This window comes from Mizuhopecten yessoensis, unplaced genomic scaffold (assembly GCF_002113885.1).
Source record: "Mizuhopecten yessoensis strain PY_sf001 unplaced genomic scaffold, ASM211388v2 scaffold1779, whole genome shotgun sequence".
Taxonomy (NCBI): domain Eukaryota; kingdom Metazoa; phylum Mollusca; class Bivalvia; order Pectinida; family Pectinidae; genus Mizuhopecten; species Mizuhopecten yessoensis.
The window spans coordinates 836,302-851,120 of record NW_018404217.1 but is presented as its reverse complement, the minus strand read 5'-3'; the positions used below and the strand labels follow the sequence as shown (position 1 = coordinate 851,120).

Here is a 14,819-nt window from a genome sequence, read left to right as displayed (position 1 = left end):
CTTTTTAAGTTGATATTACTATGTCACGTTTATTAAAGGTGATATTACTGTATAACTTTAATTTAAGGTGATGTTACTATATCACGTTTATTTAAGGTGATATTGCTATATCGTGTTTATTTAAGGTGATGTTGCTATATCACTTTTATTTAAGGTGATGTTGCTATATCACGTTTATTTAAGTTGATATTAGTTTATCACGGTTTTCTAAGGTGATATTACTGTATCACTTTTATTTAAGATGATGTTGTTATATCGTGTTTGTTTCAGATGATGTTGCTATATCGGGTTTATTTAACGCGATGTTGCTATATCGTGTTTACTTAAGGTGATGTTGCTATATCGTTTTTATTTAAGGTGATGTTGCTATATCGTGTTTATTTAAGGTGATGTTGCAATATCACATTTATTTAAGGTGATATTGCTATATCGCGTTTATTTAATGTGATGTTACTATGTCACGTTTTTTTAAGGTGATGTTGCTATATCACTTTTATTTAAGGTGATATTGCTATATCAATTTTATTTAAGGTGATATTGCTATATCGTGTTTATTGAAGATGATGTTGCTATATCACTTTTATGTTCAGATGATATTGCTTTATCGTGTTTATTTAATGTGATATTGCTATATCACTTTTATTTAAGGTGATATTGCTATATCGCGTTTATTTAAAGTGATATTACTAAATCACGTGTATTTAAGTTGATACATGTATTACTATATCACGTTTCTTTAAGGTGATGTTACTATATCGTGTTTATTTTAAGTAATGTTGCTATATCGCGTTTATTTAAAGTGATGTTGCTACATTTTGTATATCACGTTTTATTTAAGGTGATATTACTTTTTTCACGTTTTATTTAAAGTGACATTACAACATCACGTTTAATTTAAGGTGACATTACGATATATCACGTTTTATTTAAGATGTATTTAATATATCGCGTTCATTTAAATCGAATTTACTACATTGCATATATTTAAGGTGATGTTGTTCAATGTATATCATGTTTATTTAAGGTGATGTTGCTATATCACGTTTATTTAAGGTGATCTGGCTATATCATGTTTATTTATGGTGATGTTGCTATATCACGTTTAGTTAAGGTGATGTTGCTATATCACGTTTATTTAAGGTGATGTTGCTATATCACGTTTATTTAAGGTGATATTGCTATATCGTGTTTATTTAAAGTGATGTTACTATATCACGTTTATTTAAGATGATATTACTATATCACTGTTTTTTAAGGTGATATTACTGTATCACTTTTATTTAAGATAATGTTGCTATATCAGGTTTATTTAAGGTGATGTTGCTATATCGTGGTTATTTAAGGTGATATTGCTATATCGCTTTTATTTAAGGTGATGTTGCTAGGTGATGTTAATATATCACGTTTATGTAAGGTGATGTTGCTATATCGTGTTTATTTATGATGATGATGCTATATCGCGTTTATTTAACGTGATGTTGCTTTATTGCGTTTATTTAAGGTGATATTGCTATATCACTTTTATTTGAAGATGATATTGCTATATCGTGTTTATTTAATGTGATATTGATATATCAATTTTATTTAAGGTGATATTGCTATATCGTGTTTATTTAAGATGATGTTGCTATATCACCTTTATTTAAGGTGATATTGCTATATCGCGGTTTTTTAAGGTGATATTACTGTATCACTTTTATTTAGGATAATGTTGCTATATCAGGTTTATTTAAGGTGATGTTGCTATATCGTGGTTATTTAAGGTGATGTTGCTATATCAGGTTTATTTAAGGTGATATTGCTATATCAGGTTTATTTAAGGTGATGTTGCTATATCACGTTTATTTAAGGTGATGTTGCTATATCAGGTTTATTTAAGGTGATATTGCTATATCGCATTTATTTAAAGTGATGTTACTATATCACGTTTATTTAAGTTGATATTACTATATCACGGTTTTTTAATGTGATATTAATGTATTACTTTTATTTAAGATAATGTTGCTATATCAGGTTTGTTTAAGGTGATGTTGCTATATCGTAGTTATTTAAAGTGATGTTGCTATATCGCTTTTATTTAAGGTGATGTTGCTAGGTGATGTTAATATATCACGTTTATGTAAGGTGATGTTGCTATATCCTGTTTATTTATGATGATGATGCTATATCGCTTTTATTTAACGTGATGTTGCTAAATTGCGTTTATTTAAGGTGATATTGCTATATCACTTTTATTTTAAGATGATATTGCTATATCGTGTTTATTTAATGTGATATTGCTATATCAATTTTATTTAAGGTGATATTGCTATATCGTGTTTATTTAAGGTGATGTTGCTATATCGAGTTTATTCAAGGTGATATTGCTATATCGCGTTTATTTAAAGTGATGTTACTATATCACGTTTATTTAAGTTGATATTACTATATCACGGTTTTTTAAGGTGATATTACTGTATCACTTTTATTTAAGATAATGTTGCTATATCAGGTTTATTTAAAGTGATGTTGCTATATCGTGGGTATTTAATGTGATATTGCTATATCAATTTTATTTAAGGTGATATTGCTTTATCGTGTTTATTTAAGATGATGTTGCTATATCACTTTTATTTTAAGATGATATTGCTATATCGTGTTTATTTAATGTGATATTGCTATATCGGGTTTATTTAATGTGATATTGCTATATCAGGTTTATTTATGGTGATGTTGCTATATCACGTTTATTTAAGGTGATGTTGCTATATCGTGTTTATTTAAGATGATGTTGCTATATCGCGTTTATTGAAGCTGATGTTGCTATATCGTGTTTATTTAAGGTGATGTTGCTAGGTGATGTTAATATATCACGTATATCTAAGGTGATGTTGCTATATCGTGTTTTTTGAAGATGATGTTGCTATATCGCGTTTTTTTAGGGTGAAATTGTTATATCGCGTTTATTTAAGATGATGTTACTATATCATTCTTTTTAAGTTGATATTACTATGTCACGTTTATTTAAGGTGATATTACTGTATAACTTTAATTTAAGGTGATGTTACTATATCACGTTTATTTAAGGTGATATTGCTATATCGTGTTTATTTAAGGTGATGTTGCTATATCACTTTTATTTAAGGTGATGTTGCTATATCACGTTTATTTAAGTTGATATTAGTTTATCACGGTTTTCTAAGGTGATATTACTGTATCACTTTTATTTAAGATGATGTTGTTATATCGTGTTTGTTTCAGATGATGTTGCTATATCGGGTTTATTTAACGCGATGTTGCTATATCGTGTTTACTTAAGGTGATGTTGCTATATCGTTTTTATTTAAGGTGATGTTGCTATATCGTGTTTATTTAAGGTGATGTTGCTATATCACATTTATTTAAGGTGATATTGCTATATCGCGTTTATTTAAAGTGATGTTACTATGTCACGTTTTTTTAAGGTGATGTTGCTATATCACTTTTATTTAAGGTGATGTTGCTATATCACGTTTATTTAAGTTGATATTACTTTATCACGGTTTTTTAAGGTGATATTACTGTATCACTTTTATTTAAGATGATGTTGCTATATCGGGTTTATTTCACGTGGTGTTGCTATATCGTGTTTACTTGAGGTGATGTTGCTATATCGTGTTTATTTAAGGTGATGTTGCTATATCACGTTTATTTAAGGTGATATTGCTATATCGCGTTTATTTAAAGTGATGTTATTATATCACGTTTATTTAAAGTGATGTTGCTATATCACGTTTATTTAAGGTGATGTTGCTATATCACTTTTCTTAAAGGTGATGTTGCTATATCGCGTTTATTTAAAGTGATGTTGCTATATCACGTTTATTTAAGTTGATATTACTTTATCACGGTTTTTTAAGGTGATATTACTGTATCACTTTTATTTAAGATGATGTTGTTATATCGTGTTTATTTAAGATGATGTTGCTATATCGGGTTTATTTAACGTGATGTTGCTATATCTTGTTTACTTAAGGAAGGTGATGTTGCTATATCGTATTTATTTAAGGTGATGTTGCCATATCCCGTTTATTTAAGGTGATATTGCTATATCGCGTTTATTTCAAGTGATGTTACTATATCACGTTTATTTAAGTTGATATTACTATATCACGGTGATTTAAGGTGATATTACTATATCACGTTTATTTAAGGTGATGTTGCTATATCAGGTTTATTTAAGGTGATGTTGCTATATCACGTTTATTTAAGGTGATGTTGCTATATCACTTTTATCTAAGGTGATGTTGCTATATCGCGTTTATTTAAAGTGATGTTACTATATCACGTTTATTTAAGTTGATATTATTTAACACGGTTTTTTAAGGTGATATTACTGTATCACATTTATTTAAGATGATGTTGTTATATCGTGTTTATTTAAGATGATGTTGCTATATCGGGTTTATTTAACGTGATGTTGCTACATCACGTTTATTTAAGGTGATATTGCTATGTCGCGTTTATTTAAAGTGATGTTACTATATCACGTTTATTTAAGATGATGTTGCTATATCACGTTTATTTAAGGTGATGTTGCTATATCGTGTTTATTTAAGGTGATATTGCTCTATCGCTTTTATTTAAGGTGATATTACTGTATCACATTTATTTAAGATGATGTTGTTATATCGTGTTTATTGAAAGTGATGTAACTATATCACGTTTATGTAAGGTGAGGTTGCTTTATCGTGTTTATTTATGCTGATGATGCTATATCGCTTTTCTTAAAGGTGATGTCGCTATATCGCGTTTACTTAAAGAGATGTTGCTATATCGCGTTTATTTAAAGGGATGTTGCTATATCACATTTATTTAAGATGATGTTGTTATATCGTGTTTATTTATGATGATGATGCTATATCGCGTTTATTTAACGTTATGTTGCTTTATTGCGTTTATTTAAGGTGATGTTGCTATATCGCGTTTATTTAAAGTGATGTTGCTATATCGTGTTTATTTAAAGTAATGTTGCTATATCACGTTTTATTCAAGGTGACATTACAATATCACGTTTTATTTAAGGTGACATTACTATATATCATGTTTAATTTAAGGTGATATTGCTTTATCACGTTTTATTTAAGATGAATTTAATATATAGCGTTTATTTAATATAAATTTACTACATCGCATATATTTAAGGTGATGTTGCTAAATGTATATCATGTTTATTTAAGGTGATATTACTATATCACGTTGTTTTAAGGTGATATTGCTTGATCACGTTTTTTTAAGGTGATATTATTGTATCACTGTTATTTAAGATGATGTTGCTATATCGGGTTTATTTAAGGTGATGTTACTATATCACGTTTATTTAAGTTGATGTTGCTATATCACGTTTATTTAAGGTGATGTTGCTATATCAGGTTTATTTAAGGTGATATTTCTATATCGCGTTTATTTAAAGTGATGTTACTACATTTGTATATCACGTTTATTTAAGTTGATATTACTATATCACGGTTTTTTAAGTTGATATTACTGTATCACTTTTTTTCAAGTTGATATTACTGTATCACTTTTATTTAAGATGATGTTGCTATACCGCGTTTATTTAAAGTGATGCTACCATATCACGTGCATTTAAGTTGATACATGTATTACCATATCACGTTTCTTTAAGGTGATGTTGCTATATCACGTTTATGTAAGGTGATGTTTCTATATCGTGTTTATTTAAAGGAATGTTGCTATATCGCGTTTATTTAAAGTGATGTTGCTATATTATTCAATCATAGCCTTTAGCTGAGGTCGATACCTGGATTTATCGACCCGAGAAAAGATAAATTAACAGAGGACGCAGTCCGAGGTCAATATATCTTTTCTCGGGTCGATAAATCCAGGTATCGACCGAAGTCAAAGGCTACACTTGTTTTATTAATTTCAAAAGAGTAATGTTAGCAATATGAAAAAAAATCTCAGCATAGAACTGAGGAAGCGGGACGATGCGTTGGTTTGGAGACACGTCATAATTCTATTTTTAGAAACACCCAGTCCTTCAACAAAAATCACACGCTCCAAGTCAATATCGGTTTTTATCGGTGGACACGTGATGCACTCCTGTTCAATCTCTTGTCGGGAATAATATGATGAAATAATATCACGTTTTATTTAAGGTGACATTACTATATCACGTTTTATTTAAGTTTACATTACTATATATCACGTTTTATTTAATGTGATATTGCTTTATCACGTTTTATTTAAGATGAATTTAATATATCGATTTTATTTAATATGAATTTACTACATCGCATATATTTAAGGTGATGTTGCTAAATGTATATCACGTTTATTGAAGGTGATGTTACTATATCTTGTTTTTTAAAGTGATATTGCTTTATCACGTTTTTTAAGGTGATATTACTGTATCACTTTTATTTAAGATGATGTTGCTATATCGGGTTTATTTAAGGTGATGTTACTATATCACGTTTATTTAAGGTGATGTTGCTATGTCACGTTTATTTAAGGTAATGTTGCTATATCACTTTAATTTAAGGCGAAGCCGAGGGTGACAATGTGTTTTTCAGGGTTGACAATAATCACTGTCATCTGCTAATGAATGTCATATCTATTTTGTTACACCAAAAGTCTTTAAATAAATAGTTATCTTAAAAAAACTAACTTCTACCCATCTATATGTAGCTCAGAAACGGCAGCAAACCTTGATAATGACATCTTGTTTGTTGAAAGTCTGCTGTTTAAAATCGCTATCGCACCGGCGCTTTATAAAATTGGCTGTTGCCGTCAAATGTTCTTGTGACCATCACGGTGGGGAAACGAAGCGGTGAAAAATGGCCACTCTGAAAAACCCGGAACGCACATTTTTCGCGCATGTGATATTTTTCTCCGTCTCATGGCAACATCCCCTGCGCGACTTAAAACCAATATATTTTCTGAGGATGACAGAGATTTTGTTTATTTTTTTCCCAACCAATCAAATAGCTAGAAATTCACTTGAGGTGTAACAATACTATATATCACGTTTATTCTAGCTGTTACAGTATTTTGTCTTTTTTATCTTTGATTTCCTATTCCGTGTGTATTAAGCTACTACTCTTATTTCACGTGTGTTAAGTCTTTTCAAAGGAGTAGTTTGAAACTGCAAATATTAGTGTTCACTTATGATAATAGCAATACCTATTTCAGATCCAAGGGTGCATGAGAACCACAAGTCGGCCCTGAAGGGGAAACGGAAGCGGACCACGTTCTCCACACGTCAGCTACAGGAATTGGAGAAGGCGTTTAGGAAGATGCACTACCCAGATGTGTTTCTGAGAGAGAAATTGGCTTGCAAGATAAAACTCCCGGAATCACGGATACAGGTAAGACAAAGAGGAATAGAGTCACGGATACTGGAAAAACAGAAAGGGACATAGACATAGGTAAATTAGAGAAACAAAGTCAGAGATATATGTAGAAAATAGAAAGAGAGGCGGAATCAGGGTTACAGGTAGGATGAAAAGGGACCGAGATACAAATACAGGTAAAACAGGGAGGTGCAGAGTCACGGAAACTTGTAAAACAAGAAAGGGAGGAGTCACGGAAACTGTTCTAACAGTGAAGAAAAGAGTCACAGAAACAGGTAAGATACAGACGGGTTGTAGCCACGGATACGGCTATATAAGGCAGAAAGGGGCGGACTCTCGCATACAAGTGAAAACAGGAAGGGGCGCAGTCACGGTAAAAACCTCGTGTCTTTATACAATTTGAAAATGATCTCGTGTGAGATATACATGTACATGATAACCGACCATCACTCGTTGGGGAACCTCTCTGTACTATACTGGCAGTACCACCACATGGCGCAGTAGTGTTCCGTGCTTTGTCTACAGACACGACTCATTAAACAATGTATTAAACTTTGTCCACCGCACACTGAAGTACAATATCACACTTTTTGACCAATAGAATAACGGATTTATCTATTTTATTATTCAATTTTGTTTATATATTTCATGCCTTCAGGGTCAAGATACATTCATGAAAATCATCGCTATTTTGCCATTCTTGCGACTGGTATATGTACAAGGTTTTTATCGCAAAACCAGTAAATATCCTCCATATGTTTGTACACTACAGACTGACTTACGATGTTCTGTAAATGCGATTCCCGCCTTTATCTGTTAAATATGCCTTGTTTTACGGGAGTTTCAAATGATATCATATTATGCAGAGTACTGATGGTGACCAGGTGGGTTTTCCTTTCGCTAAGTGGATGTCAATACAGTAGGAATACAAATTACATGTAATCCGTTAATACCATCCGTGTATGAATCCTGTATGCTGACCTCTAATTCAGTTATAGAAACTGTAGAGCGAGATGGCTACCAATCATTGTAACGACTGCCATGATTAATAACCTGGTTTTGTCCGCAAGTAGGTCCTGTACAATTTTATTTGCAATCTAAGCACATCGTATTGTGTGAAAATTTGATAAGGTGGGGGCGGGGGGCTCACAAATATTGCATGCAATCGAGTGAAAAATTAACGGCGGTGTCGTTTCAGCTGTTAAATATAAAGAAAACAATATTTATTCAGTAAAAACTTATTTCATGCTTGTGTCAAATAACAAAAGTGTTAATTTTTTGCCAGTATGAAAGAACTTTTTTTTTTTGTCGTTAGTAAAATATCATGGTAACCATTTTACTATCAGTAAAACATAGGAAGGTAACAAAGCACATTGGAAAATGTAAACCGGTGACGGTTGATGTCTTTTCATTTTCGGTTATTAAAGGACTGAAAGGCGTTTCAGCAAATAATGATACGAAACATATTTGCTTACAATTATATTTCACGCAGTAGCCATTTGTGAATTTCAGTTTAAGTTTAAATTAAATACCACATTACTATTGGTCCCATATTTCTGTAACCATATGACGGTTTTTTCAAAGTATCGACAAAATGTTTCTCGGTAAAGTTTCTATCTGTGTAAAATATATATTTAAACAGGTATATCTCTGGCTCGAATGGTTACTTACATAGTTAATTCTCATTCTCTAATGATTACTTACATAGTTGTCTCTCATTCTCTAATGATAACTTACATAGTTATCTCTCAGTCTCAAATGATAACTTACATAGTTGTCTCTCATTCTCTAATGATTACTTACATAGTTATCTCTCATTCTCTAATGATAACTTACATAGTTATCTCTCAGTCTCTAATGATAACTTACATAGTTGTCTCTCATTCTCTAATGATTACTTACATAGTTGTCTCTCACTCTCTAATGATAACTTACATAGTTATCTCTCAGTCTCTAATGATAACTTACATAGTTATCTCTCATTCTCTAATGATTACTTACATAGTTATCTCTCATTCTCTAATGATAACTTACATAGTTGTCTCTCAGTCTCTAATGATTACTTACATAGTTGTCTCTCAGTCTCTAATGATAACTTACATAGTTGTCTCTTTGTCTCTAATGATAACTTACACAGTTATCGTCCAGTCTCTAATGATCACTTACATAGTTATCTCTCAGCCTCTTATGTTGTTTTTTTATATATGTTTAGTAGTCTAATGCAAATATTTTCTAATACAGTTATCAATCAGTCCTTGGTGTTTAATGATTTCCATTTGTTTTAGTTGTTTAAGAGGTTTACTGATATAGAAATCACTCTCGTATTCACTTTTACCTTTGTCACAGCTGGTAACTTATATGGATGTATACTAATGATAACTTACATAGTTGTCTCTTTGTCTCTAATGATAACTTACACAGTTATCGTCCAGTCTCTAATGATAGCTTACATAGTTATCGTCCAGTCTTTAATGATAACTTACATAGTTATAGTCCAGTCGCTAATGATAACTTACATAGTTGGCGCTCAGTCTCTAATGATAACTTCCATAGTTATCGTCCAGTGTCTAATGATAACTTACATAGTTATAGTCCAGTCGCTAATGATAACTTACATAGTTATCTCTCAGCCTTAAATGATAACTTACATAGTTATATCTCAGCCTCTTATGTTGTTTGTTTACATATGTTTAGTAGTCTAATTCAAATATTTTCTGATACAGTTATCAATCAGTCCTTGGTGTTTAATGATTTCCATTTGTTTTAGTTGTTTAAGAGGTTTACTGATATAGAAATCACTCTCGTATTCACTTTTACCTTTGTCACAGCTGGTAACTTATATGGATGGATACATAGTTGTCTCGGTTGTTTTCTTTTAAATACATAGTCTCTAATGATAACTTACACAGTTATCGTCCAGTCTCTAATTATAACTTACATAGTTGTCTCTTTGTCTCTAATGATAACTTACACAGTTATCGTCCAGTCTCTAATGTTAACTTACATAGTTATCGTCCAGCCTCTAATGATAACTTACATAATTATCTCTCATTCTCTAATGATTACTTACATAGTTGTCTCTCACTCTCTAATGATAACTTACATAATTATCTCTCAGTCTCTAATGATAACGTACATAGCTATCGTCCAGTCTCTAATGATAATTTACATAGTTATCTCTCAGTCTTTAATGATAACTTACATAGTTATATCTCAGCCTCTTATGTTGTTTTTTTATATATGTTTAGTAGTCTAATGCAAATATTTTCTAATACAGTTATCAATCAGTCCTTGGTGTTTAATGATTTCCATTTGTTCTAGTTCTTTAAGAGGTTTACTGATATAGAAACCAGTCTCGTATTTACTTTTACCTTTGTCACAGCTGGTAACTTATATGGATGTATACTAATGATAACTTACATAGTTGGCGCTCAGTCTCTAATGATAACTTTCATAGTTATCGTCCAGTCTCTGATGATAACTTACATAGTTATCTCTCATCCTCTAATGATTACTTACATAGTTATCTCTCATTCTATAATGATAACTTACATAGTTGGCGCTCAGTCTCTAATGATAACTTTCATAGTTATCGTCCAGTCTCTGATGATAACTTACATAGTTATCGTCTCTCAGTCTATAATGATAACTTACATAGTTGGCGCTCAGTCTCTAATGATAACTTTCATAGTTATCGTCCAGTCTCTTATGATAACTGACATAGTTATCGTCCAGTCTCTACTGATAACTTACATAGTTATCGTCTCTCAGTCTCTACTGATAACTTACATAGTTATCGTCCAGGCTCTAATGATAACTTACATAGGTATAGTCCAGTCTCTAATGATAACTTACTTAGTTATCGTCCAGTCTCTAATGTTAACTTACATAGTTATCGTCCACTCTCTAATGATAACTTGCATAGTTATCGTCCAGTCTCTGATGATAACTTACATAGTTATCGTCTCTCAGTCTCTAATGCTAACTTACATAGTTATCGTCCAGTCTTTAATGATAACTTACATAGTTATAGTCCAGTCGCTAATGATAACTTACATAGTTATCCTTCAGTCTCTAATGATAACTTACATAGCTATCGTCCAGTCTCTAATGATAACTTACATAGTTATCTCTCAGCCTCTTATGTTGTTTTTTTACATATGTTTAGTAGTCTAATTCAAATATTTTCTAATACAGTTATCAATCAGTCCTTGGTGTTTAATGATTTCCATTTGTTTTAGTTGTTTAAGAGGTTTACTGATATAGAAATCAGTCTCGTATTTACTTTTACCTTTGTCACAGCTGGTAACTTATATGGATGTATACATAGTTGTCTCGGTTGTTTTCTTTTAAATACATGTATATGTCCGTTTCTGTTATTTACTTATTTAGACTATTATCTGATTAAGACGTTAACTTATTCAGGTAATTATCTGTCACAGTTGTTTATGTATAAAGAATCTTTCACGAGTTTCCATTTCCTATGAGATTGAGATGAGAACGAGTCTAAGATTTTTTCAATTTTGCGAGCCTCTTGCGAGCTAAAATGAAAAATAAATGACGAGTTTCATAAATTTCATGTGAAATGAAAACGAGTGCAAGATCCTTTTTACCACATACTCAATATTTGTGGCATTTATTCGTGTAAAACGACAATTTTCATGCAACCTTTAAATGTGAAAAGCCGCCACTTTGACTCCAGTCCGTACGTTTGTGACGTACGTCATGCATTTGTCCTATGCGTGATGTCATAATTGAAACTTACAACCATTCACAGGGCTGATAGGTCATATTACATGGGTTTATACGCAAAAAAATATGGCATGGGTATATTCACTGGATAACAGAAAATTATGTGATAAAGCTATATATCTATGTTTCCTGGAAGTTACATGTATCTGATGCATAGGTCTCTGATGTTTACTAACATCTCTTTGTTTTAAATGTTATAGATGTCTTCTTATGTCATTATCTGTTTGTCTCGGATACTTATTGATATAGCTATTAATAAGTCTACAATACTTACTTATATCTATTTCAGATTATCGTTACAAACGGAAAACATAACATCTCCAGCATACATGCAGGCATACACAAATAGGGAGATATTAGCCAGGTGGCATAGGACTAGTAGTTAGCGCCTGATAAGGCAGCTCCTTAATGTATATGCTAATTGTATTGTTTGTATAAACTGTATTATATTTATGTACTGAAAAGCGCTTTAGAGTGACTTATTTCAGTAGATAGGGCACTATATCAAATGTTGTATATTATTATTGTTATTTATGTGTCCCAAATATCAATTTGTGTAACAGTGGTCATTATTATATCGATGTATCCGCTAGGAGTCGAACTCGGGACCTCAGCTTTACTAGTCCGACGCTCTACCGAATGAGCTAAAGAGAAATGTTCCCTAGTTGAGCCCATGGGAAGCGGCTTGTCTGTTTTTTTGTACTAGTGTTACGTGCCATTTGTATAGATATCTATCGGTCTCAAATGTGTACTTACTTACACTTGTAGCTATCTTTCTTTATCACATGGTAACTTATATAGGAGTTAGTAATTGTCTCAGATAAATACTTGTAATTGTTTACTTAACTAGGTATCTGAATATAAACTTTCCACTGTTTATCAGGTCATTGGCAGAATAAGAGCATGCCACAATCGATTCACTTTGATTCACTACCAGATACAATGTACATCACTCGAAAATAATTGGTAATTACAAATCCAAATTGTTAAATACTTAACGATCTTCATGATGTAGGTATGTAGAAAGACGAAGCATTCAATGGCTTGCTCTTTGTCTGCAACCAAAATAACATTTCCTGTTTGCAAAACAGAGGAAACCCTGACGATACATTCAATATTTTGAGACACGTAATACAAGCTAATCAGACCTCTGTGTTACAGTCTTTACGAAAACCGATTAATGATTAGGATAGGGACCTATAAATCAACATGTAAACCACCGCTATGTGAGTTATGTATAAATCAACATGTAAACCACCGCTTTGTGAGTTATGTATAAGTAAACTTGTAAACCACCGCTATGTGATTTATGTATAAATAAACTTGTAAACCATAGTTGTGTGATTTATGTATAAATAAACTTGTAAACCATAGTTGTGTGATCTGGATATTAATAAACTATTTAAACACCGTTATGCAATTTAGATATATCAGTAAACTTGTAAACCACCGCTTGGTAATACATGTACACCAGTCAGCCTGTCAGCGACCTTTTTGTGATTAATACTTTGTACAAAGTTCCGTTATATACATACTGCACCAAACAACAACATATTACTTGGTCATGGAGAGTATACGTGACGGTTGACCTTATGTACAGTACATTATTGTAGACTTGTTCATTATTGGATTGTAAAGTTACCATCAAATGTCATTTGCTGAGTTAACGTCACTTTCGTTTCCCCTGTGGCAAGTCTACTTTGTCCTTTACCAAGCATCTGTCTTCATTACAACCGGAAAATTCTTCGCTTACGAAGATTGAGGCCTTCATTGTGCTATTCGTCACGTATCTTATAACATATGTGGTGGGACTTAAAGGATATCTGAGCGTTAATTATGTATACCTACCTTGTATACAATGGGGGAACTTCTCTCCTCTATTGATGTCTGGATAGGTATATTAATTGCCCGAGGGAATCATATATTGATATCTGTGGGAATACATGGTACAGGGGAACTGCTTCAGAGAGTGAGATATAGGGAGGTATAGTAACCAAGGAAGATGTTCACCATAGTAAGCGTATGAGGAGGAAATATAGTGAAGTGAGCTTTTTTATCTTATTGTTGTCTGGAAGGTATGGCACCCAAGGGAACATTCTGTCTGCAGAAAATGTCAAATGACCGCACGGCATGAACAATCACGTCACGTAAAAAGCAGAAGAATATCAAATTGTTAAAAAAAACAATGTTCGAATTAAAATTAATTAAAATATATCAAAACATCTCAGGACGTTGACATTCTTGCATTGACAGAAACCTGGTTAGGTTCAGATATCGATGACCAGGTCCTAGCTGAGCTAATACCAACATGCTATGAATTCCACCACAATGCTAGACTCGGCAAACGTGGTGGTGGGGTGGCTGTTCTGTTTAAGAAATGCCTAAGTGTGAGACATCTCTCTTCCAACCATGATGATGTATACACACACTTTGAGCACATGACTTGTTCTGTAATTACTGGTGATAAACAATTTAGATTGTGTATCATTTACAGGCCTCCACCATCTAAATAAAATGCTTCCCGAAATACAGTGTTTTTTTATGAATGGTCTACCTTTTTAGACCACCAAGTTGTTGTACCACAAGAGATTATTATCAAGGGTGATCTAAATTTCCACTGAGACGATCTATCTAATGTTGATGCTCGCCAGTTCTCTGGTCTACTAGATTCCAGGGGTCTGATTCAACATGTGACAGAAGCTACACACACCCATGGCCACACACTGGATG

General features: G+C 32.2%; 1 protein-coding gene across 1 annotated transcript in view; it reads left to right on the top strand.

Annotated features, from left to right (window-relative positions):
- LOC110441162 (paired mesoderm homeobox protein 1-like) overlaps nt 1-14,819 on the top strand; it is a 43,060-nt gene that overhangs the window by 3,345 nt on the left and 24,896 nt on the right. Inside the window, exon 2 of the mRNA XM_021484263.1 lies at nt 7,177-7,352. Coding sequence (XP_021339938.1) covers nt 7,177-7,352 — 176 coding nt within the window. The remainder of the gene's footprint in view (nt 1-7,176; nt 7,353-14,819) is intronic.